The sequence below is a fragment of the Mustela lutreola genome, chromosome 17 (assembly GCF_030435805.1).
Source record: "Mustela lutreola isolate mMusLut2 chromosome 17, mMusLut2.pri, whole genome shotgun sequence".
Classification (NCBI taxonomy): domain Eukaryota; kingdom Metazoa; phylum Chordata; class Mammalia; order Carnivora; family Mustelidae; genus Mustela; species Mustela lutreola.
The window spans coordinates 47243043-47266434 of NC_081306.1; the positions used below are offsets into that span (position 1 = coordinate 47243043).

Consider the following 23392-nt stretch of genomic DNA (forward strand, 5'->3'; position numbering starts at 1 on the left):
GAAGTTCACGGCCAGACATGGCACTAGAGCTCTGATTCTCTCACCCTCTGTGGCCACCAGCCTGGAAAGCCCACACAATTGGCTGCAAATGCTGGGGACCTTCTCAGTAACTTCCAGCTTCCCTAATTGTTACCCCTGCTTCTAACTTAGGACCAACCAAAGAAAGCCAAATAAAAGCTCCCTTCCTCCATCATGTAGAATGCCCCACTCCTAGTGAGCCTGCCTCCAGCTTCCCAGGCCATCAGCCTTCAATCAGCGCTGATCTGAAGCCTCTCCGCACCTTTTTACTATTAAACTCTCTCCTCTGCCTGCCTTTGAATGTCTGCCAAACACCAGGGACGGTGGCCGGCTCTCCTGCAACAGCAAACTGAATCAACAGCCTTTACTTGTCCTCAGCTGGTGGTCCTTGTGTATCTCCACCGGGCTTCCCGTCAAGGCTGTTACCGCTGTTTTGTAGCTGGGGAAGCAGGTGATGCCCCCAGAGAAGTGAGGTAAGTTGCTCAGGGTCCCCCCAGCTACGACTGGCACCCAACACAGGCCCTCAAGGTGGATTCTTGAAGGAGGAGAAGGGCAGACTCCTCTCTTCCTTTTTTCTTAAAACAAAACAAAACAAAACAAAAGAAAACAAAACAAAGCGTGACGTAAGCCAGGCAGAGAAAGACAAAGAGCGTATGATCTCACTGATACGTGGAATCTAAAACAAGACAAAACAGAACCCTAAACACGTAGACGCAGAAAACAGATGGGCTGGTGGTTGCCAGAGGTGGGGGACAGGTGAAGGGGCCCAAAGGTGCACGGGGCCAGCGATAAAGTAAATACGTCGTGTTGACTGTCGTTAATCCTACCGTATATTCAAAAGCTGCCGAGAGAAGACCTTAAAAGTTCTCATCGCATTAAAAAAAAAAGTCTGCAACGCAGTGTGGTGACAGGTGGCAGCCTTACGGCGCTGATGGTCTCCTGACCTACACAAAGATAAAATCCTTGTGTTGCACACCTGAAACTAATATGATGCTCTATGTCAATTCTATCTTATTAAAGAAATCAAATAAGCACTCCCCCCCCCAGCCCCCCGTTTCTGTTGCTCAGGGTTTTATGGGAAGGATGGCTCCAGCCCTCGCTCCCTGTAGAGCCATGAGCCCCTCCTCTTCCTGATGAACCTCCAGCTCTTTCTAGCTTCTGTGACAGACCAGGCTGAGATGTGAGAGGTTTTCAACAGGCAAGGAAGGGTGACACAGACCAGTCAGAAGCGTCACATCATGGCTGATGTGTGAAAAACGTACCTGGAGGAGAAATCTTTCGTGAACCGGGGACGGAAATACACCCATCGCCCCCCTTTCAGTTGGCTCAACAACAACAAAAAAACCTGCCAATAAACCTCTTTTTAGAAGTCTCTGTAGCTTAACTGAGTTTTATGATCGGGAAAGATTTTTGGAGCTCTCCAAAAGTCAAGAACGGATGTGCTTCATGGTAATAGGGGGACTAGGAACAGTGGCTCCTGGTGAGCAGGACACAGAAGCTCCGAAGGGTCGTTTTGTTGATTTTTGCAAGCTGGATTGGGACAAGGGGTGTGTAGACGGAAGGCAGTCATTGATGGAGGGAGGTCGCCCACACCTCTGGGAGCCTCTGGTTCCAGGACAATCGATGACTCTGCAAATGGGTCCTTCCGTCTCTATGTATGTGGTGTAAATGGCTAAGAGTGCTCCTTCCAGAACACTCTCAGCAGAACCCATTCAATTCAGCTCCTTCATTCATTCAGTTTGACCTTCATCTGCAAGCGGCTGGACTTCGTACAGTCTTCTTCTATCTACGCAAACAACCAGAGAGTTCTACCAACCCGGTGTGCCTCGGAACCACTGACTTTTTAGGCAGCTGGCAGACAATAAATATTGAGTTGATTATGTTTTTGCATATCCAACGTATCCCAGGCAGGGTTTTAAGTATTTGGAGTCTCTGACCACCATTGAGAATCTGATGGAAGCTGGAGGTCTTTTCCCCAGAAAAATGCCCATAGGACGACACACATGTGAGTGTTTTATACTGGACTGAGGGGTGTTTATGGACTTCTGAAGTCTATGTCAGGCACCTCTGAGGGGGGAGAAGCTGGCTAGGATCATGGAACTAAGAATTGAGGATCCAGTTCAAGTTAGATACCACCAACTGGTAATGTCTCCAAGCTTTCCATGATGGCGTTTTCCCTAAGCACACTCTGTTGCTTGGATCCGTGGGTGCAAGAACCAAGACGGTGAGATTGTAATTCAGAGGGGCGGATTGCTGGGCTGGGGACGGTGTGAGCATACGCATAGAGAGTGTGTGAACTGCGGTCACTGCTAGGAAAGTGTTTGAAATAAGTAATCAGAGCTAAAGTGTAACCAGGAAGGGTAGGGAAGGAACTCACGAGGGGATGGACGGGCTTAGAGACTGGGTGAGGGAGACAGGGGCTGCTGGTGGCTGGAGAACATGTTTTTGTTTGGGGTTGCGAGTGGGAAATTTTCCTGAAGGACTACTGGAGTGGGTCACTTCTCTGTTATGACAGGGCTCAAGACAGGAGCCTGACAGTGTGTCAGATGTCATTTAGGAATGCTTGTGGAAGGGGAGGAGAGAACCCTGCAAGAGGCTGGTAAGATCAGCAGTTAATCTGGGCTAAGGACCACTCCTGCTTTGGAGGGAGAAAAAGAAATCTGTCTGAAGCTGCATCTTGCGTGGAAACATCTCCATGGCTCAGTGGGTGTTCCCTCTACGTGGCTTCCCGTCTCCTACTCCCAAATAGGCATGTGCTGGGGCGTCAGACCCACCTGGGTTTATAGCCACGTACTGGGGGCTCCAGCCCCTTGTCTCAGCCTCCCTGCCTTCTGTCTTGCGGTGGAGTCAACGTTGGAAAATTATTTTTGCAGAAGTTTCCACTGATTGTACTAGCTTCCATCTGGGTTCCCGGTGAGACATTGTGGGGACCCTGCCTGCCCTGGTGCCCGTCACGTCACCACTGCCCAGTAACTCGGGTTTCTAGTCCCTTGGCTCCTTTCTGGCCCAACACCTGTGGCAGGAAAAGGTCCCTTGGGGCTTTTTATGTGGCTTTTTCATTTGCCTGTTTTGTATTCACTTTTTGCAGGTGCTAGAAAGCAAAACACCAGGAAGACCCGACTGAACCCAGGCACCGAGTTCCAAGGGGCTAAAATTTTAAGGAACTGTTATTTTTTCAGGCACTCCTCTGTTAAAAATATCAAGTTAAAATGATAAATCCGCAACAAAAGCCCCACACCCCAAACCCCAAGCGCAGAAAGAAAAACTTCAGCGAGATCGGGGCGGTGAGGTGGAAACCACCAGAACGCTTGGCCTTCCCTGCCCGCTCTTTATGGGGGGCGGCCGCGTTCTCTCTGAGGCCCAGGGAAGTGAGTGGATCGAGAAGGGTCTTTGGATTCCGGCCTTCCCAGCGCCGGGCTGCGCGAAGAGGGAGAGGCCGTGGAGATCCGGCCGCCCGAACGTGCGTCTTGCGATGGAGCGAGGGGGACGCGCCCGCGGCGGCGGGGACCGTCAGCATCTCGGCGCGGACAGAGCCCACCCAGCCCAGGGCGCGCGGCCCGGCTCCCAGAGCCGCAGATCCGGGTCTCCAGGCCAGGATTTCCCTCCAGCCATTCCCGGCCGCGCCGCGCGGAGCCGCGAGCGCACGGAGAGGGATGTCTTCATCGCCGCCCGGGATGGAGCGGCCCCGCCAGCCCCGCGGGCGCAGAGGCGCGGGGGTCCCTCCGACGCCGCCCGCGGCCCGCACGGCTTGAGCGCCCCCCCCCCGCCCCCCCGCGCGGCGCCCACTCTCCAGGCGCCCCCGCCCTTTCCGGGTGCGCGCGCACGAGCCGGCGACCGGGGAGCCGTGCGCCCGGCAGCTCCGGGGAGAGGCTGGCCCGCGGCGGTGGGGGAGGAGCTGGCGCCGCAGCCGGTCCCCGCGGGCCGCGCCCCGCCCTCCGCCGCCACCTGCGCGGCCCCCCCCCCCCCGCCCCCCGCCCGGGCTCCGCAAGCCGGGGCCGGGGCCGTGGGCGCTCTCGGTGCCGCAGCGGCGGTGTCCTGCGTCCTCCAATTAGGAGACTCGGCGCTCGGCTCCGCGGGCGCGGGACGAGCGGCGCGGCCGGTGCTGGCGAGCGGAGGGGGCGCCCGCGCGCGTCCCTGCGGCCGCGCTCCCCGCGCCGTTCCGGGAGGGGCAGGGAACTGCCGTGACTTTTGAGGTCCGACTCCTTCCGGCCGGCCTCGCGACGCGCCCGCTCGCAGCGAGGCCGGGGCGACCCGCAGGCCCCGAAGGCTCCCGGCGTGGGGCTGGGGCTTGGAACGCGTCCCGGCGCCCGCGGCGCTGTGCGCGCTGGTGAGTTCGCTGGCGGGGTGGGGTGTCCCCGGCGCGAGGGGCGGAGAGGACGTCGCGCTCTGCCCCTTGGCCCGCCCCTGGAGCTGCCCCCACTTAGAGAGTAACTGGGACTTGAGCGTGACTGCGGAGCCGCGAGGATGCGGGCGCCGGGCGCGGGCTTCCCCTCCGCCGGGTGCGACGGAGCGGGGCGGTGAGCGGAACAAAGGCGCTCGCCCGGGGTAGCGGGTCCGGGACCGGAGACCGCGCGCCGCGACGGCCGCCTGCGGACCAGGGTGGTGGCCGTGCTGCCCCAGGCGCGGCGCGCTCCCCGCGGGCGGGCGGCAAACCCGAGCCCCACACCTGCGCGCAGCTCCCGCCGCGGCGCCCGGGCAGCCCCGCTCCCGGCGACCCGAGGGCCAGCGCCGAGCCCCTTGCCGGTGCCGCGGAGACACCCCCGGCCCCCGGCGCTTCGCGGAGCCGCGGAGGCGCCCGAAGGGGCCGAGCGCCGCGAACTGAGCAGGCGTCTCCGGGAGCACTTCTGCACACCCAGCGCTTCCATGGGAGCGACTCCGCTGTCCCCCTGACCGCCCCGTCCTCCCCTTCGCCGGAGCGGCCGCGCTGCGGGGCCGCGAGCCTCTGGGGGCCCCGCCGGCCGTCCGGAGTGTGAGGCTCGCACGGGCCCCGGCTGCCCCGCGCCTTGCCGGAGCCCGAGGGGGCGCGGGTCCGGGGCGAGGGCCGGCGGGCGTGTTTGATGGCTTCACTGAGAAGAGTCAAAGTGCTGCTGGTGTTGAACTTGATCGCCGTGGCCGGCTTCGTGCTCTTCCTGGCCAAGTGCCGGCCCATCTCGGTGCGCAGCGGAGACGCCTTCCACGAGATCCGGCCGCGCGCCGAGGCGGCCAACCTCAGCGCGCACAGCGCCAGCCCCATCCAGGATGCGGTCCTGAAGCGCCTCTCGCTGCTCGAGGACATCGTCTATCGCCAACTGAACGGTAAGGACACGCGCCGGCGCCCACGGGGCTCTTCGCGGGCGGGCCCGGCACCCTTAAAGCCCTGGGGCCCTGCGCGCGGTGCCGGGAGCCGGTCCCTCCCGACTCCCGCGGGCTCCCCCTTCCCCTTTCTGCTCTGCCTGGCCCAGAAGGCCGGGGCTGCTGGAAAGAATGACCCGCTTCTTCTGTGGCCCAGCTGTAAGTTTGCTTTTATTGTGGAAACGTGTCAGTACAGCCGGCTCCCGGGCCCCCGCGTGCGGGAACGTTACCTGGAGACTCCGGCCGGACTGCAGAAGCCAGTCGCGCGGCGGCCGAGGGGGACGGGGCCGCTGGCCGGCTGACTTGGAGGAAGGAGCTCCTGCAGCTTCGCGTTCCGTGGGGTCAGACAGAGAGGGACACTGGCGGGCTTTCAGTGTCTGCAGAGTCAGGGCCTCGGGTGTGGAGCTAATGCACTTCGGTAGTGAGTTGAGTGTGTCAGCCGGCTGGACAGCTGATAACCAGGACGCGTCCCTTCCTGCCGCCTGGGTGGAAGCTGCTGTTAAAAACACCTGGTTTCTCACCGGAGAGCAGCCTGAGGGCGACTGTTAGCAGTTCCTGGTGGGCTGGGGAGGCAGTGCTGCAGAGTGTAGCAAAGCGAGGCGTGCCATCCAATTAATGGCAGTTCTCCGAATCTGCCCCATGTGAAACGTTCTCCTTCGTGCTTCTGGAGAAGGGGGGAGACTTTTGATGTGCCCTGACTACATCTGGCCTGGGGACTGTTAGGTCAGTGGACACGTGCTGTTCGCAAGGCCAGAGTGAGTGTCACCTACCTGAGTCCAGGCAGCTCCTGGGGGGTCCTTGGGGCTGGCACCCAAGGCAGATCCCAGGCTGCTGCCTACCCTCCTGAGCTTCTTCCAGAACCACTAATACTCATGAAGATCACGATAGTAACAATTGCTGTAACGTTTGCTCCCCAGTGATCCCTGCTGGGTCCTTCCAGGTGGGATACAGTCGGAACTCTGAGCATCATTTGAAATATCGCCTTGGTCTTCTTGGTGTCATGTCACAAGTGTCCAGGGGGTGTTTTCAACTTGTATCTGCCCCGGGTAGTTGCGTCTAGATAAATTAGAAGCTTATGGGGTGGGCCTTTGATTCGACTCAATACCTGCCAAAGACCCACCCATAAGACCCAAGATGGCCTGGGTCTCACTGTTATGCTGCACGCAGGGACACAAGTCATTTTAGAATTGGTTTCAGTTAGGAAACAAAATTTGGTATAGCCACACTCCGCATGCCCTAAAGAGGAATAATAAAATCTAAATGGTATTTACTCAGCGCACACACATGCAGGGACTCCTTTAGTCTTCCTAGCAACCCCAGGAGATAGGGGCTGATACGGCCTGCTGAGTACCGCGCTCCGTCCCCTAGCCAGGGGCTGGGGCTGGGATCAAACTTGGATGGTCTGTTCCGGAACTGAGGTTCTTAGTGCAATGCGGCACTGGCCTGCCCCAGTCTGGCCTGTGTCAGAGTCGGACGGAGGGCGCACTAAGTCACAGGCTCCTGGACCTCGACCCTGCAGTCTCTGATTCAGTAGATCTGGGGTGGAGGCCTAAGACTTTACATCTGGGCTAGCTGGGGCCTGCACCACGGCCCACTGCCTATGCGGGGCAAGCAAAGAGGAAAACCTATTCGCCCATCAGTGCCCGCCGGTTGGGGTTGGGGTGGGAACTTCTGAGAAGCCGAGAGCCTGCTTCACGTGGCAGGGGTGGGGGGTGTTGGGCTTCTCTGCATGTGTGCTCTTCTGTCATGTAAGCAGTCCTCTGGGGACTGAGGGACATGCCTGGCCCTTGGGGCTGGTTGGGTTGGCCGCCATGCGGTGGGAAGACGGAGCTTTCTGGACTTGCAGCCTCTGAGGAGGGACTGGTGGGAAGACTGGCTTCAGAGCCTTTCCTGGGCCAGGAATTCCGGCCGGGACTCGGTGGGTGCTGTCTTCCTGGCTGCTGAGTGTAATCTGGAGCGAAGGGAAGCCCAGAGGAAGAGGGCAGGGCAGAGTCAGGGCGTGGGGAGAAGCCTCCGACCCACCCTGACCGCCGGCGCGCTGTGCCCGTGCTCGTCCTGGGCATTGTGTGTCCCACCTGTGGATGCCGTAGCCCGCCGGGGCTGCAGGGGACGGGGGCTGAGGGTGGCGAGGGCTCCTGGGACCTGGACTCCAGTGTCCACTGGCTCTGCAGCCTGTCTCTATCCCTTGCTCCTGAAGGAGAAGGAAACCTTGACCTTGGTGTTCTTTATTCCTCGGGAATTAAAGGTGGCCTGTGAGCACCAGGCGTCCCGTAGGAGCAAGGCGGCTGGGGTCCAGCCCTCCTGGTACAGAGTGCAAGCTGACCTGTTCAAGGCTGCTCAGCCTTCCTTTGAACCCTTAGGAAGCTCCAGCAGGAGCCACTCCTGGAGAGCTCTACCCCTCCCTGGCCCTGAGCACTGCTGTCCGGAGGGGCTCCTCCCCCCAGAAACAGGTTTCCTAGGGTGTCCTGACAGGCCCCTCCACCACCCCCGCCCTCCGGGCTTGGAGAAAGGGGGCCCCAGGCTTCCTTAGAATCAGCCTCTCTGCTAACATTCTCAGTGCCCAGATCCCGAATCCTGTCCTTGGAAAAACAGTTACCGGCTGTTGCGCCTGTTGTGTTTTTCTTACCGCAGGCTGGGAACTCGGAGATGCAGGGAAATCACACGGAGATGAGTGAGTTAGGTTTCCCCCTCCGGACTCTGTCTGGCTCCTGCTTTCCCATTCTTCCGGCAAGTCCCCCACGGCTGCCCCTGGGTGTTACGTGGGACACTCTGCCCCGTGCCCTGGGCCTGGTCTCTCGTGGTGGCGTTGCAATGATCACACGTGGGTCCAGCTCTTTGCGTGGGAAGCTCACTCCCCAAGGGCCCAGCTTCCAGCAGCTCTTTCCTGAGGAATCCTGGGCAAGCCTAGGGGCTGCTAGTCAGGGCCGGCCCCAGCCAGCGGCAGCCAGAATGTCCCAGGTTCCCACTTGCCAGGGCCTTCTGCCTTCCCCAGCCTGACCCATCTGCTCGCAGGAAGGCCCAGATTTGCCTTAGGACTGTGGCCTCCACAGGTCAGCCCCAGCCTTGGGGACGACGTCCGGGTTTGCTGTCCCAGCTCCCTTCCTGTTTGCCTCCATCCTTTAAAGTTCGGGTCAAGGTCCTTGCCGTGGGGTTGGGAGTGGGGTCGAGGGCGGGGTTGTGCCAGGCCACGCGTCTGGGCTCCTCCTGCTCCGAGGTGCGTGAACTTTCTTGTCATACGTGTTCATGCATGTTCTTGTGCTTCCCTGGGTTTGTCTTTTGAGGCCAGAACTGGATGGTTCGCTTTTCAAGGGCTTGAACCATTTTTTGGACTTTTTAATACCACGTCCGTCTTTCAGGCCTTAACCAATAGCACCTTGTACGGGATGCGGTTGGTCCATTGGATGGGAGCTAGTTTTAGGAGGGAAATAGTCTCCACACTGTCCTGGCTGGGTTGGGCTGGGTCGGGCAAGGGGGAGGGAACTAGAAAGACTTGCCTGGGGAGACCAGGCAGTGTGAGGAAGCCATCTGTCTCCACCATCTTAGCTGCGCCCTCGTGAGGCTGCCCTGGTCCTTCCCTGTCCTGACTGAAGGGCTCCAGTCCCTCCGGAAGACTTTGGAAGGGAAGCCGTTGCCTGGCATAGGGAAAAAAGCATTTCAGTATATTTTCTTTCAATCTGTGCTTTCTTATAACACAAATATGGTTTTGTATTCCTTTTTTGGGAGAAGAAAATTCAGTCATATTTACTGTAGAAAATTTGGAAACTCTCAAAGGGTTCCATGAGAGAAAAATAATGCTGTGTTGAAATATTTTATGGAACAGTGACTTCGTGGTTCAGGCCGAGCATTAGGAACCGCGGACCTGGGGACGGATGGAGTTCTTGTGGGGTTTCTCATGGGACTCTGCACAGGACTTGTCCGCTTCCTGCCCCTTCTGGGGATGTCATTTGCTTCTCTCATTCTGGAGCGGAGAAAGAGGTGACAAGCAGAGATGCTGTGTGACTTAGCCAGGAGGACACAGCCAGGAAGGGCAGTGCTGAGATTTCCCGAAGCCTGGGTGTTTTCCCCAGCCCAGGGCCGTCCCGAGGAGTCAGGGTGAAGACAGCGTTTCCCTGTCCGCCCTGCCCCATGCCAGCCCCAAGCTCTGGCTGGCGACCCCCTCCCGCACCGCCCACCCCACCCCTGTGCGGTGAAGCCCAGGGCAGCTCTGTCATAAGAGGAAAAGCGATCGATTCAGGTTCGCTTCCAAATTTAGATTTCAGGAGGATATTGAGCAGAAGCGGGGTGGCTTGGAGAAACTGACAGTCTTTGTGGGAACGGAGAGAAGCCAGAATGACCCTTCGGAGTCCTGCCCCCAGGCCTTTGGGGCAGATGGGGTGTGAGCTGCGGAAATCCCACAGGGGCCCCGGGGCGCCGGCCCTGGCACAGCCCCCCCACAGCCTGACAGCCCAGGACAGCCAGGCAGAGGCCGAGATCTGCTCTCGGAGGCCTCCAGGTGGAGTCACAAAGAGAGGGCTGGCATTTTGAAGGCGCTTCTTCATGAGGCCTGGGGTTGGCCTGGAGACCCCAGAACTGCCTGGGACAGGCCCTGGCTATGGGAAGGAGGGAGGTGGTGTGGAGGAGGAGAGGGCAGATGTTTGTGTTAAAATCACAAATTTTACACAAGGAGCGTCAGACGGAGGCCAGGGCAGCTCGGGCCTTCACGGGGTGCCCAGTCAGCGGGGCCAGGGTCTGGGCGCGGGGCGGGCGGGCGGGCTCCCTTCCTTTCCCTCTGATGCACGGCCGGCATCTGGAGCAGCCACCTGTCCTGCGGGATGGGGAGCTCTCGGAGGCAGTGTGTGCGACAAGCGCCTTCCTGGCAGGCTTGGCCGCCACCTGCCCAGCCCCAGAGGTGGTGGGCAAGAGGCCACCGTGCCATTCTCAGGGAAGAAACCCAACCCCCTGACCTTTGCTGTTGCCAAATCGGGAGTGTCCTTTGTGGACAGGAAGGAGGCTTGGTAATTAGAGCCAGAGGCAGCCACGGGAGGAAGGGGCCATGGGCGCTGTGAGGCGTATGGCAGACAACGAAAATCTGGGATCAGATAGCCGGCAAGTCTCTTCTAAGAATATACAATTGGAAAAAAAAACCCAGAAGTTTGCTCACTTGGGCATCAGGCAGACTGGACTGGATGACCGATTCTGGTCCCTATTAGCTCCATGACCTTGGGCAAAGCATGTCATCTCTCGACTGAGAAAGGGGGTCCTTGTAAGGCCAGACAAAATGGGACTCGGAGCAGACAGGCCAAGCCCCGAGGCCTGGCGTGTGGCAGCTGGGAGCGCTCAGGCGTCTGGAAGGAAGCGACCCTGCCCGCCTGCCTCCGTCCTGTCCTGGATGCTGGGAGCCACTCTAGCTCATAGCAGGTGCCCAGCAGATATTTCTGGCCTAAATGCACGACGAGCTGCTAGCCATGCTTTGTGGCAGACTGTGGTCATTGTTGTCTGCGGTGTGACTCTTCAGAGGGACAATAGCAAGTCCTTTTCCTTCTCACTTGCCTGGATTGTGAATTAATGGGGATCCGTCTCTCCTCTTGTATTTGTCTGAGGCCAAATTCTGTTCCCTTCATCTTTCTCCTTTCTCCCTCTCCCACTTGACTTACAAAGATGATGCCTTTGGGTGATGCTTGTGAGACCGAGGAGAAGAGATGGGCCTCTACACCTCGGACCCCAGGACAGAAGCTCACGTGTATTATGGGCACTGGCGGGCGTGGGCTGGGGATCAGGATACGGAGGGGGCAGACATCTGTGGTCTCAGTGGAAAGGTGCGTTGGTGGTCTTACCAGGGACACATGAGGTCCTGGAAGAGTTGCTGGCGTGAGTATGGGGCTGAGGCCTGGACGGGCACGTGGGGGGTACTTGGCCGGTGAGTGTTGAACTTGAACCTGAGGACTCAGAGGTTTTGACAGGTGCACCTCAGAACACAGGTGGTCAGAGCTCCCCTCTCCGGCTTTGCTCTACTGGGGGACCTGACGGGGAAGCAAGTCACACACAATGGTCCGGGCCCAGGCCTGGGAACCCACAGGGTGGCCGGCATAGGGGGGCAGCAGGGACAGAGGCAGAAACGTGGGCGGGGACCCAAGGGAGGCCGCACGGCAGGAGCTTGCCGGTGAGGTGGGGCTGGTCTTGGAGGAGCAGGTGGGTCCCACTACCCCGTCTGGACTCGGCGGCACGGCTGTGTTGTAGGGGCAGAACCTACGTCCCCAGCTGCTGCCCAAGGGACCAGAAGGTGGAACCTGGAAGTCCGGGAGAGCCAAGGCTGCGCAGGATGGCCTTTGACTAGGAGCTACCCCTCAGCCCGGGGTTGGGGGGAGGGGTGGCCCCTCAGCAGGGGGTGGAGGGTGGGGGAGAAGGGCCTTCCCTCTGTCCCCCTGCCCCCCTTTCCTGATGCCTACAAGTCGTGAAGAAAATGCAGGACTCGTTTGGTTGAAAGACCTTCTTCTGCCATAGTTATTGTTGCTCACAGGTCTCTAGTCTAGTCCGACACAAGGATGACAATTGGCTTAGCCACTGAGAGAGAAGTTTTCCCTTTTAATAACGTCCCTGTCATTGCTAACTGCTGAGCCTCTGCCTCGCCATGCATGAGTAATAACCCGCCGCCGTAATTGCGGGCGGCCACATCCACGCAGCAGCACCAGGCGTGCCGACAGTTGATAGGGAGGAAGGTTCCACAAGAGCCTCCTTCCGTCCTCGCCGCAGACACAATGGCTAATTGTGTGATTAGTGTTTACTGAGGGGTGTCTAATGGTAAGACATGCCTTGTTAGGTGCTGTCCGTCCCTGTGGAGAGTGCACTGAACTCATGGGGCCCCGGGGTTCTAGTTCTACCCTCTTTCTAGGGACCAAACTTCATGTGTGTATAAACTGAGAGCTACATGACTGGAGGGTCCTTTAACTCGCAGATTATGAGTACCCCCACATCTTACTAAAACCTCCCGCATTCTCCAACAGCCGTTCAGAATCCCTTTAATCCCTGAAACTTCGCTGTCACCCTGTCAGAATTAATTGTCCTGTGTTCTGGGCTCTTACAGTGCTTTGCATGGGCCGGCTTTTAGCCCTTGTTCATCTCTGCCTTGCATTATAACGAAGTGTTAACGTGGTCAGAGCTAAGAGTTTGCAAGAGAATACATTTTATTCATTTCTAAAAATCCTTCTCTGTGTCATTTAGGAATTAATTCATCGTGGAATGGGCTCTCTCTTGACAAGCCCAGAAGCAGTGGTGGCTAGGATTGGTTGGGCATCGTGAGGTCATTATGATGACATAATTTTATGGCATTATATTTCGCCTGGTCTTCATGGTTGCAAGATGGCTGCGGTAGTGCCAGACATTGCATCTTTGTGCAAGGAGGGAAGTGGCCGCATCTCCTATTCTCTAATCTGGGAAGAAAATCTTCTCCAGGAGTGTCTCTGGCATGCTCTGCTCATGGTCTGGAAAATGGTCAAATGACCAGCTTTGCTTCAAGAGAACTTTCTGGAGAAAGTGAGGGTAGCTGAGGCAAAAAACTAAAGAGGGAATGGGGTTTACATTACGAATCCACGGTGTCTGCCATCCCTTCCACACTCCCGATGCTTTTTCAGTGAACATTAAAATGAAGCAAGACTCTTGGCCAACCAGAAACCAATTACCTAGAATAAAGTCCTGGGCATCTTGGTTAACTGAAATTTGTCTTGAAGGCATCTCATAGATGGAAACTGTAACCATGTTTTGTCATTTTTGTGTCTCTGAAACGTTCATTTTAGGGTTGGTAATGTGTCATCGTTTAACTGGTAGTATTTTTTCTCCATAAAAATGGTATAGCTTGGGATGCCTGCATGGCTCAGTCATTAAGCATCTACCTTCGGCTCAGGTCATGATCCCAGCATCCTGGGATCGAGTCCTGCATCCGGCTCCTTGCTCAGCAGGAGCCTGCTTCTCCCTCTGCTTCTGCCTGCCATTCAGCCTGCCTGTGTGTGCTCCCTCTCTCTCTCTCTGACAAATAAATAAATTTTTAAAAAATGGAAAAAAAATTGTGTAACTTGCAGTCAGAGTTCTCTGAGGTTTGGTGAAGTACAATGTGTACTATTGTACGTAGAAGGTACAATATGCATGTGGTATTATTGTATGTATCATATGTAGTATGTACATATGTATACCAGAGTTTACCTGCACAGTGGTTTTATTGAGCACTTGATACATACCAAGTGTTTTGTGCTCCTGAATTGTACGTCAGGTACGTGTCCTGTGAAGCCCATTTTACATACTAAGGAAGCTGAAACTCAGAAAAACAGGTAAGTCATCCAGAGACACTCACCTGCTGCCTCTCTCTGTCTCCCTTTGCGAGACGGACGCTCGCTGCCTCCTGGGTACGCCAACACCCAGTCCTGATCGGCGTTGGTGGCTGGCCCGGGGGATTGCCGAGGGACAGGCCTGGGGGCTCAGTGGCAGAATGGTGGCCGCGAACCTTCCTTCCTCCCTTCCTTCCGGTTTAGCAGTTACCAGTGTGTAAAGTTGTGAAGCTGTTAATTCTAGGGCTCTAAATTATGCTGCGAGAGCTTTAAATCCAGCCCATAATTAGAACAAAATGTGAGAAAAGTGAAATTGATATTAAGTTAATTAAAAGGCTTTGCTTATATTTGCAAGGAAATTAGCACGACGAGAGTGCTGACAAGTGCACATTGTTAATTTCTTCTTCGTTTGGGCAACTCTCAGCAGGCCCAAGGCAAGCTTTGTTCTCGACTTCTGCCCTGTGCCCTCTCCACAGTCCAGTCTCCAACTTGTTGGTATTCACGGTGGCTTTAATTGGGCAAGAGCAGTGTCATCTTGCGAGGGTTGTTTTTTAGTGGAACCAGGCCTCAAGTCGGAGCCACACCATCCAGCCAAGGGCCCGGGCCCGGACGGATGTGTGGGGCTTTGGAGGTTGTGGACGCACCTGCTTCTGGGAAGCCGATGCCACGCGCTGATGTTCCCTTTGGTTCCAGCTCACCCTTCTCGTGTCTGTTCACCATCCTGACCTGTGCGAGAGACCAGAGCTTGAGTATGTGGTATAGGACTGTAGCTTGGAGCTCCTGGGAGGCAGGAACAAGGCTTTCTGACAGTGCCGTTTAGACCAGATCAGGGTCTACGTTAGGGCCGCTGACATCAGGCAGCTTAGAACACTCCTGTCTCCAGTCGGGCTGGTGGGACTAATGCTCTTGTTCACCAAGAAATTTGTCTTGGGCACCGAGCTCACCTTCGGCCTTGCCTGCGGGTAAGTGGGGGCCATGGGACTGAGTTCTGGGTAGAAGGTGGGTGGAAGTGATGTTTCTCACTGTCAGGCTTGGTCCCCTGTGTCCCCTGCGGGGTCCCCCATGCTTCTTTACCCGTTCATGGTGGCCTTGGAGTCTGCATCTAAGCGGCATCTCGGATGGAAGGACCCTCAGTCTGTGAGTGACTGGGTAGAACACATCCCCCAACTCTGAAGCTCTCTCCCGATGTCCCTGTGCCTTTGGACCGTTGTGTTAAGCCGCTGAGATCTTGGAGCTTCGCTGTTACAACAGCTAGTGTTAATCCTGACGGATTCAGTCAGGCAGAGCCGGAACCCTGGTCTCCCCAAGTGACAGGCCGGCCTGTCTACTCCAGGTCTCTACCTTGATTAATATGACCAGCAGGTACTCGTTGAGCTAAACAATAAGTGGTTTGGGGTACGGTGGTCGGCTTGGAATCCATCTGGCTCTGGACCAGCTTCTCTGTCTGATCTGTTGGCTTTAAGAAAAGAGTCTTGTTCTCAGTGTCCCGGTGTTCTATTTACGGAGTGATGGAATGATTGTAATCATCCCCTACTTATGCTCCATGTTGGAGCTGAGGGATAAGTATTGAAATACAGCTAAGTTGTTTGCAATTATAAAGAACTAAATAATATATGCATTGTCTTTATTACAGCTTCTGCTGATAGGAACTGGCATTTTTCAAGATGAGACAAACTGAAAAGGTTAGCTTAAGAATTAGCAATTTAAAAAATCATGATCTTTGCTGCCACTGCATTTTAAATCATGCAAACATTTATGTTTGTGCCAAAGTTCCACAATTTCCTTTAGAGCAATTACTGAAATGCATTCACAGGATAAAAATGGAGTTCAGGGAAGAATATTTAAGAGCTCTTTAATGATGTTACAAACTTTGCTAATTTGCCAAGTTGTTCTAAAATCCACTTTGATTTTTTTTTTTCTCTCCCTACCCATCTTCCTGCCATTGAACTGATTCCAGAAGGTTTGAAGAAGGGGGCTGCAACTTCCATTAAAATAGACAAATCTTATAAAATATCTTTTCAAGGGCTTCGTGTCTTCTTTCATTAGCTGAAGGTGAACACTCAGAAAGAGACAAGAACCCTTGGGCTGTGTTTACTTGCACAAAGCAGTTCAGGGAGCAAACAAAAGCCAAACAGGAGTTACTAAGTGGGTGGTTTGAAAAGTCTTTTTTGCTCCTCATCGGCTGGTGTTCTAGAGCCTTGGGTGGGGGAGCAGACCCCCAAGTGTCCTCTCTCTCCGCTTCCTCTCTCAGAGGTCAGCTTGGCACAGCTGCTGCCAGTGAAGGGAGTGTGGCCCCCACCGCCTGGCAGCTGGGGGATGGCTCTAGCTTCCTTGTCAGGGCCCTGGAAACCCACATCTGTCCTTCTGCTTCCCCACAAGAGGGGATCTCACGTTCATGGTGCCCAGTTTTGTTAAGAGTGTAGTAAGTTCTTGGTTGCCCCTCTGGGATGCTTCTTTTGAAAGCTTCATCTCCAGCAAAGAAAGTTCAATGGCCCCGAGTTCCGGAGGAGGAGAGCCAGCCATGCAGCCCTGCCCCCCGCCTCCCCCCACCAGCTTCCTACTTCCCCAACCACGTGCTCTCCTGGGGGGCACCACGCCGTGAACTGAACATGGGCCTTGAAGTCCATAGATTTTCCCAGACTTCCTATGGCTACATAACAAAGCCAAGCCACACCCTTCAGGGTCGCTGCGCCTCAGTTTACCTAGCGGGAACACAGCAGCTGCTCATAGACATACGATAAAGACTAGACAAGATGGCATTTGTAGAATACCTTGGAGAGTGCCCAGAGGCCGGAGAATGTTGGTGAATGATCCTGGGATCACTGTAGCAGGGGTGGCCAGAGCCGTTGGGGCTCCCTGGACCAAGACAGTTAGCCGCTCTGGGACTGCTTGTCTCCCCAGCGAAGCCTGGAGGGGATCTAACCTGTGTTGAAGTCCTGTGATTTTATGGATCAGACCAGTGATTCAGAAGTGCCTTTTCATGTAAACGGCGGTTGGTCCACTCTGGATTTCCATTTTGGGGCATCAAGGGAAAGTGTAGTCTAAAGGAATGGGAAAGGGCTTTTGTAGGTGTGGTGGTTTTAAAATGTATCTGCAAATTCTTTGACGCCGTTCCCGGCTTAAAAGGCACACTAATTGCCTTCCCCTTGAGTCTTACTGGCTGGCCTTAGTGACCACCTTCTCGAGGCTGGAGGCCAGTGGAAGGGGTGTTGCAGGACCTCGGAGGCTGGATCTAAGGGGTGGCGGAGGGTCCCCCAGGCACTCTCTCTGGGGATGTGTATCTTTGTCGTCTTGGGCCACAGTCAGAAATCAGGCCTTCCTAAAGCCACTGCTCTGGGAGGGGGAGAGACTCTCCCAGAAAGGGGGAAGGATCGGGGGAGGGGAAGAGCGCCAGAGGGTGCAGCTCCCGGCTGCTTTTGTCTTTGGGGGGGGTCAGACACGAGAGTGAGCGAGTGAGCGAGCTTCAATCCACCGCACCCCACCACCCTTCCCGGCTGACCCCCCCCCCCCCGCCCCACCTGTTCCGGCTGCCCCCACCCCTCCCCCATTTCCTCTTCGCAGTCCCCCTCCCCAGGGACCCCCGCAGCCCCCCCCCACCCCCCATGCTACCTTTCCCCTCTCCCCACCTCCCCTCTTCCACCCTGCCCCACCCCACCTTGGCCTGCGAGCCTCCCGGCCCTGATGCCAGGTGGAGCCGAGAGTGGCGGTCCCCACGCCCAGGCTCTGCCCAGATTGCAGATTTGGGACCCAAATCAATGTGGTCATCGTTTCAAGCCAGTAACTTTTGGGGTTGGTTTGTCGTCCAGCAGTTAATAACCAGAACACCGGGCCAGTACCCTTGCGCTCAATAAAGTGTCTTTTTTTCCTTCCGACCCACAAGAAGTAAGGCATTCCCAGTGACGATGGCGTCGAGGGGCCGACAGGAGCACATGACACAGTAGCTAACATCGGCAGCGCGTGCGCCTCATGGACCCAACACTGGGCCTGAGACTTTGTATGGACGTCAAAGTGGGTCATGGATCATGGATTTTTTTTCCCCTTAAGTCTCAGGTTTGTGTGCCACCGACAGACTGTGGACAGCAACCTGATTGCTGCAGAGCCGGTCGGCTGGCTGAGAACTTCAGCGTCTTGTAGCACGTCCCCGGCTTGGCCTGGAGGGCCAGGCACCATGGCTGTGCCCCCCTCCCCCGAGCATCTCCTTGAGCATCATGGCCAGACTCATGGACCCTCACACCCGAGTTTCTGACATCCCGCTGTTTCAGGTCTTTGAGGAGGTACAGGAATACATTCGACAGAGCTTGTGTCGACAGGAGACAAAGGATTTTCTACTTGTGGGGGGGCAGGGGAGTCCAGAACGTTCTTCTACAAAGAAGACACAGACGGCAAACCTGCAGAGCACCTTATTCCCCAGAAGTTGAAATAAATACTGTAAGCGTCTCATCTTCTAGTGAAGTAGACTGGGGAGTAGGCGGCTTGTCTGGACTCTGGTCTTAGAACAAAGACATAAATCAGCATCTCGCTTTGCCCAGGCTGAGAACATTGTATTTCGGTTCTAACTTGGACACATCGTGCCTACGGCTTTGCCACTTCCTTACTCCAGAGCCAGGGCACCCAGAGGCCAGTGGTTCCCATGCCGGTCTGAGCTTCCTACTGGTGAAGACGCTTGGGAAACTGGCAAAACTTTGGGGGAAAGTCCCGGTTCTCAGATCCCTACCCCCTGGGGGTTCACATTTTGCGGATACCCCGTGTCAGACTTGGCTTTGGAAATCCTTCTTTTTCGAAAGCTCGGTGGGTGATTCTGAGGAGCAGGTGGGAGCCACAGACGGGGCGGCCGCCGTGCCTTGAAGTGCTCCCTTCTCTTTTCCTGGAGGCAGAAGCTTTCACGCCTTCCTACCTGCGGAAGGCTTCGTGGAGGGTTTCAGTGTCTGCATCTCTAAAAACATTGATTCCGCAGGGCTGCTGGGAGGCTTGGATAAGTTTATTCACGTGGGATGTTTGATACATTCCTGGCTTCTTGTAGATACATTTTTTTTTTTAAACCTCCCAACACAATTAACATTGTTGCCAGCATTTGCCTCTTCATTTCAAGAGCAGAAATATACCTTCAAAACCGATCTTCTCTTTCTGTTATTGCCAAAACACTGAACGTGAGAACTACCTTCACCGTCCGCGCGTGTTGCTGGGACCCCAGCAGGTGGCCTCCCCTTTTGGGGCTCATGGTGGGCCCCCATTCTGCCCTCACCACGCCTGCCTCTCCCGCCATCCAGATGTCTTGGGTTTGGATAAGCTGGCTGTGGGTGGCTGTGTTTCATTGTTTGCTGGGAGTGCAGTTCTACCATTTTATGGAAAACCTGCTTGTCACCTGGTGTTTGCTCGGTCAGTTTGCTGTAGTATTGACTCTGGTTTTACAAGGCGCTGCCTTCCATCTTTGTTCTCAGACTTTGTTCTCACACCCCGGCTCCCCCCTCCCCTTCTGCTCCCTCTTCCTGGTGTAGCCCTACACCCTGGGTAAGACCTGGGAATGGGCCTCGGCTTGGTTTCCCCCTCCAGGCTCTGCTGGGAGGCGTCCGTGCTGCATGGGGCCACCCGTGCTTGGTCCTCAGCCACCCCACGCCCTCCATTCGTCCGAGTTTTGTCTTCGTCCCCGGTAATGCTTCTCACCCCTTAGCACCAAGTGCCTTTCCTGAAGAAAGCCGCCTGTCATCTCGGAGTTCCTGAAAGTGATGGGGATGTATTTGGACGCGACAGTTGAGACTCGAAGAAGGCACATTTCTGCAGTATGCAGAAACCTTCCAGAGCTGATGAATTTCTTTTCCCCCTAATCTTGGGTGCTGTCTTGCCCACCTCTAATGGCATGCTTGCCTGCTCGTGGCTTTCTCCCTACCTCGAGTCTTTCTAAAGCGTTCAACTTGGTTTTCACCGAGACAGTCACTCTCTTTTTTTATCCTAACTCATAATGTCATCCCTTTATGTAATTTAATAGAATTACATAATTACAGTAACAAGCACAGCTGGTACGGGGAGGTTTGGGAAAAAGGCAAGGGACTGTTGGCAGGTACACAGCTCAACTGGTGAGAGCAGAGGCAGGCCGCCCACGAAATCGAGGGGTCCCTTCCAGCCTGGTGACCGTGCGCCAGGGTCTGTCGGTCTGTCTGCCTCTCCTGCTTTACGGAGGTGACGGAGGATGGCAGCCTGGTGGTCTCTGTGGCAGTTAAGAGAGCATTCCTGGGATCAACTTAGCACATTCACTGTGATAAGTCAGGAAACAGGGAACAATAGAAATGCGAGAATAAAATTGTTATAGCTCAACGGCATTAAGATAAGAGCATCTTCTTTCTTCCCTGTAAACACTCTTGTGTCTTTAAGATCATGCTTGCCTATAAATGTTTGTGTCTTGTGCTTTCTCTTACATTTTTAGATAAACATTTCCCTGAGGTGTTATCAAACACCTCGTCAACATTAATTTTAGTTATATGGTATTTTCATACAGTGGTTTTACCCTAAGTCTCTCTCTCACCTCCCTATAGGCAGAGAATCCAATTGATGCAATGGGAGAAATTTCAGAGTTTTTCCTTCCTCTGTAGGCAGAAACCCAGTTCTTCCCTCCTGTGTCTCTCCTGTGTGTCTCCTTCGTGACTCACAGGGAACCCTTCATTTCTGACACTTGTGGTCACCGAATGTCAGGGTGTTTCCCCACACTTAGCAGTTCTCTGTGCCTCCATCTAGGGCTCCCATAATTCAACTCAATTCTGATACTGTCTGCCTGGGGGTAGCGTCAGATGACCCCGCTTAAGGGCTCAGTCCCACAGGACTGTCCCCTCCACTAATTCAGATGTCAGTCCTAAGCCAGAGTTTCCAAGGACTCCCTCTCGGATTTGGTTAATTTCCTTGAGCACCTCATGAAACGCAGAAACATTTTACTTACTTTTATGGGGTTGTTAAAAAAGGATAGGGTAAAGGAGACAGTTGAATATCCAGATGGAAGAGATGTGTGTAGGGCAGGACGGTGAGAGCTTCGGGGGCCGTTCTGGGCATGCCAGTCTCCCAGCCCCTCCATGTTCACCAACCCACAAGCTCTCCTGATCTTGTGCTTTGGGGATTTTATGGAGGCTTCATCCCACAAGCAAGATCAACCATTAACTCTATTTTTACCCCTTCTGGGATGTAGGGCCGAAAATTCCAAGCTCCAGTTATGGTTCCATCTTTCCGGAGACCAGCTCTCATGCAGGAGCCCACCTAGAGTCACCCCATCAGAGCGAGATACTCCATCACCTGGGAAAATCCTGGGTGCCTTGGGAGCCTTGTGTTGGGAACCAGGGTCAAAGATCAAATACTAGAACAAAAGATGCTCCTACTGCTCTTGTCACTTAGGAAATTACAAGAGTTTGAGGAGCTCTGTGCCAGGAGCTGGGGCCAGAGACCAAATTTATATTTTCTATGATCTCCTTCCAAATTTTTATTATAAATAATGGTGTGTTGAGCATCTTTCTATGTAGAATTTTGTATCTGGTATCAGATAGAAGTAGTATCATGTGGAATTAGTAAACCAGAAGGTTTAAGGGCTTTTTAAAGATTTTTGATCTATTTTTGCCCAACTGGTTTCCATTAAGTTTATGTGAGTTTGTTTTTCACAATAGTACCCAACAGTCCTGTTCCCTTATCTTTTCCCACAATGAAGAGATGTTACAATATCTAAAACCTTGCTAATTTGATAAACAATCATACCTTCTTGTTTTAGCTTACATTCCCTTGATTGGTAGTGAGACTGAATATTTTTCCTAATACGATTTATTTGCATTTGCAACTTGCTAAAATTTTAAGCTCTGATTGATCTGTTAAAAACAATTTATCTGTTGATTAATTGAATTGCTGATTTGCATACTTTTTTTAATGTAGTGAAGAAATTATCTTTGTCTTCCGTATTTATTACAGATATGCATTCCCAATGCATCACTTACCTTTTAATGTTGATAATTTTTTGGAGGGGATGTATCGGCTTTACATTTTCCAAGAAGAGTGAATTTCACAAAGGGTTCTCGGCTTTGGGTTTTTTTTTTTTTTTTTTTAAATATATCCACATGTATTTTTTTTCTGGCTTTATTTAAAAAATTAAGTTCAATTTTTAGCACATAACTAAAAATACACCTGAGAATTATGCTGGGGAATTATACTTAGGCGTTGAAGTTCTAGCTTGATCTTTTCTACGTCAGCCCCGCTGGTTGAGTGACGCTGCCTTCCTCACTGACTCATGCCTCTCTTCTGCCGTGCTCTCAGCTGTTACACGGAGAACGGTGATGGTTCTGGGTGTCTGTTCTGTTCTGATGTTATGTCTATACTAGCATCAATGCTGTGTTGTATTAATTACATGATCATTTTAGTCTCCATCATTTATCTTCTGTTCATCTTTGTTTCCTTTTTTTAAGAAAGGATTTATTTGAGAAAGAAAGAGAGCGAGCGCTTGAACAGGGGGAGGGGGAGAGAGAGAGGGAGAATCCTCAAGCAGCATCCACCCCCACCATCCCCCCCACCCCAGCCGTCACCGTGTAGGGTCCGCTGTGGGGCTCGAGCCCAGGACCCTGAGATCATCACCTGAGCTGAAATCGAGAGTCAAATGCTTAACCAACTGAGCCACCCAGGTGCCCCCACATGCTGGAATTCTTGATTTTGTCTGTCTTTCACAGACCAGTAACATTTCTGACGGAAAGGTAGGGGGATGATAGATTTTCACAGATCTCGTTTTGTGTTTTTCCTTTGCTTTTACATATATGTGCCTTGGCTAACGGCAACATTTCTTTGTTGGACTCTTTTCCCCACAAGTGATGGCATTCTCTTCTGACATTTAGGACTAGACTGCCTAAGTTGAGTCCATCTGTCTGGCCATCCATGGATCCCTGGATTGGAGCCATCTGTCCATCTGGGACCAGTTCTGTCATTTGCAGAGCCCGTTGCAAAATGAAGATGCGAGGTCCCTCGTTCAACAATCGTGAGCAATTTCAGGGTGGTGACGGCAGAGCGTTAAGCCAAGTGCAAGGCCCTCGAAGTTCAGGGCTTCTTTATTTCCTGTTAATTCCTTATTGAACACGCACCACGTGTTGCACAATTTAAGGTACAGTCCATGGGGCAACATAGGTAGCTCAGTTATGGGCTTGTCAGTACGGGATGGAGGTGTGCACAGGGCACTGCGGGTGCGCAGAGGAGAGAGAACTCCACCAGCCCTGGTTTCCAGAGAATGCTGCTGGAGGAGAGAATGTTCCAAGTGACGCTGGGTGGGGGGGGGGGGGGTTGAGCTTAAAGTAGTGACATGTAACATGCTCTGATTCCAGTGTTTTCAAGAGATCACCCTGCGCCGTGGAAGTGATGTTGTAGGGGACCCGGTGAAGGCAGGAGTGGAAGCAATGGGAAGGTGATTGTGGTGGTCCAGGCAAGGGAGGATGGGGGTGGTGGCTTCCGTCTATTTGGAAGAGTGGAGGTGGTGACACGTGTGATGTCCTGGGTGGATTTTGCGGGAGCACTCTGTTTGTCCATGCATGGGAGAAGGAGAGAAGTTAAGGGTGACTCGGTGGTTTTAATCTCTTCAGTTAGAAGAAAGGAGTGGTCGCTCACTGAGACGGGCAAGACGTGTGGGAGAACAGGTTTGGGGGAAGATGAAACATCCAACTTCGGATACATTGGATTTGAGATGCTTATGAAACGTCGGTGGAGATGCTGAGTAGACGGCTTGACGTGCAGTTCTGGGTCTGGGCTTGACC

The 23392-nt window shown here is 54.2% G+C and overlaps 1 protein-coding gene across 2 annotated transcripts in view; it reads left to right on the forward strand.

Moving 5' to 3' along the window:
* Positions 1 to 4112: 4112 nt before the first annotated feature.
* Positions 4113 to 23392, forward strand: part of GALNT17 (polypeptide N-acetylgalactosaminyltransferase 17) — a 419539-nt gene continuing 400259 nt past the window's right edge. The window contains exon 1 of one of the 2 annotated variants that reach the window (XM_059154782.1): positions 4113 to 5313. In XM_059154782.1, coding sequence (XP_059010765.1) covers positions 5076 to 5313 — 238 coding nt within the window. In that variant the 5' untranslated portion in view covers positions 4113 to 5075. The remainder of the gene's footprint in view (positions 5314 to 23392) is intronic. The other variant, XM_059154780.1, reaches the window with a different exon arrangement.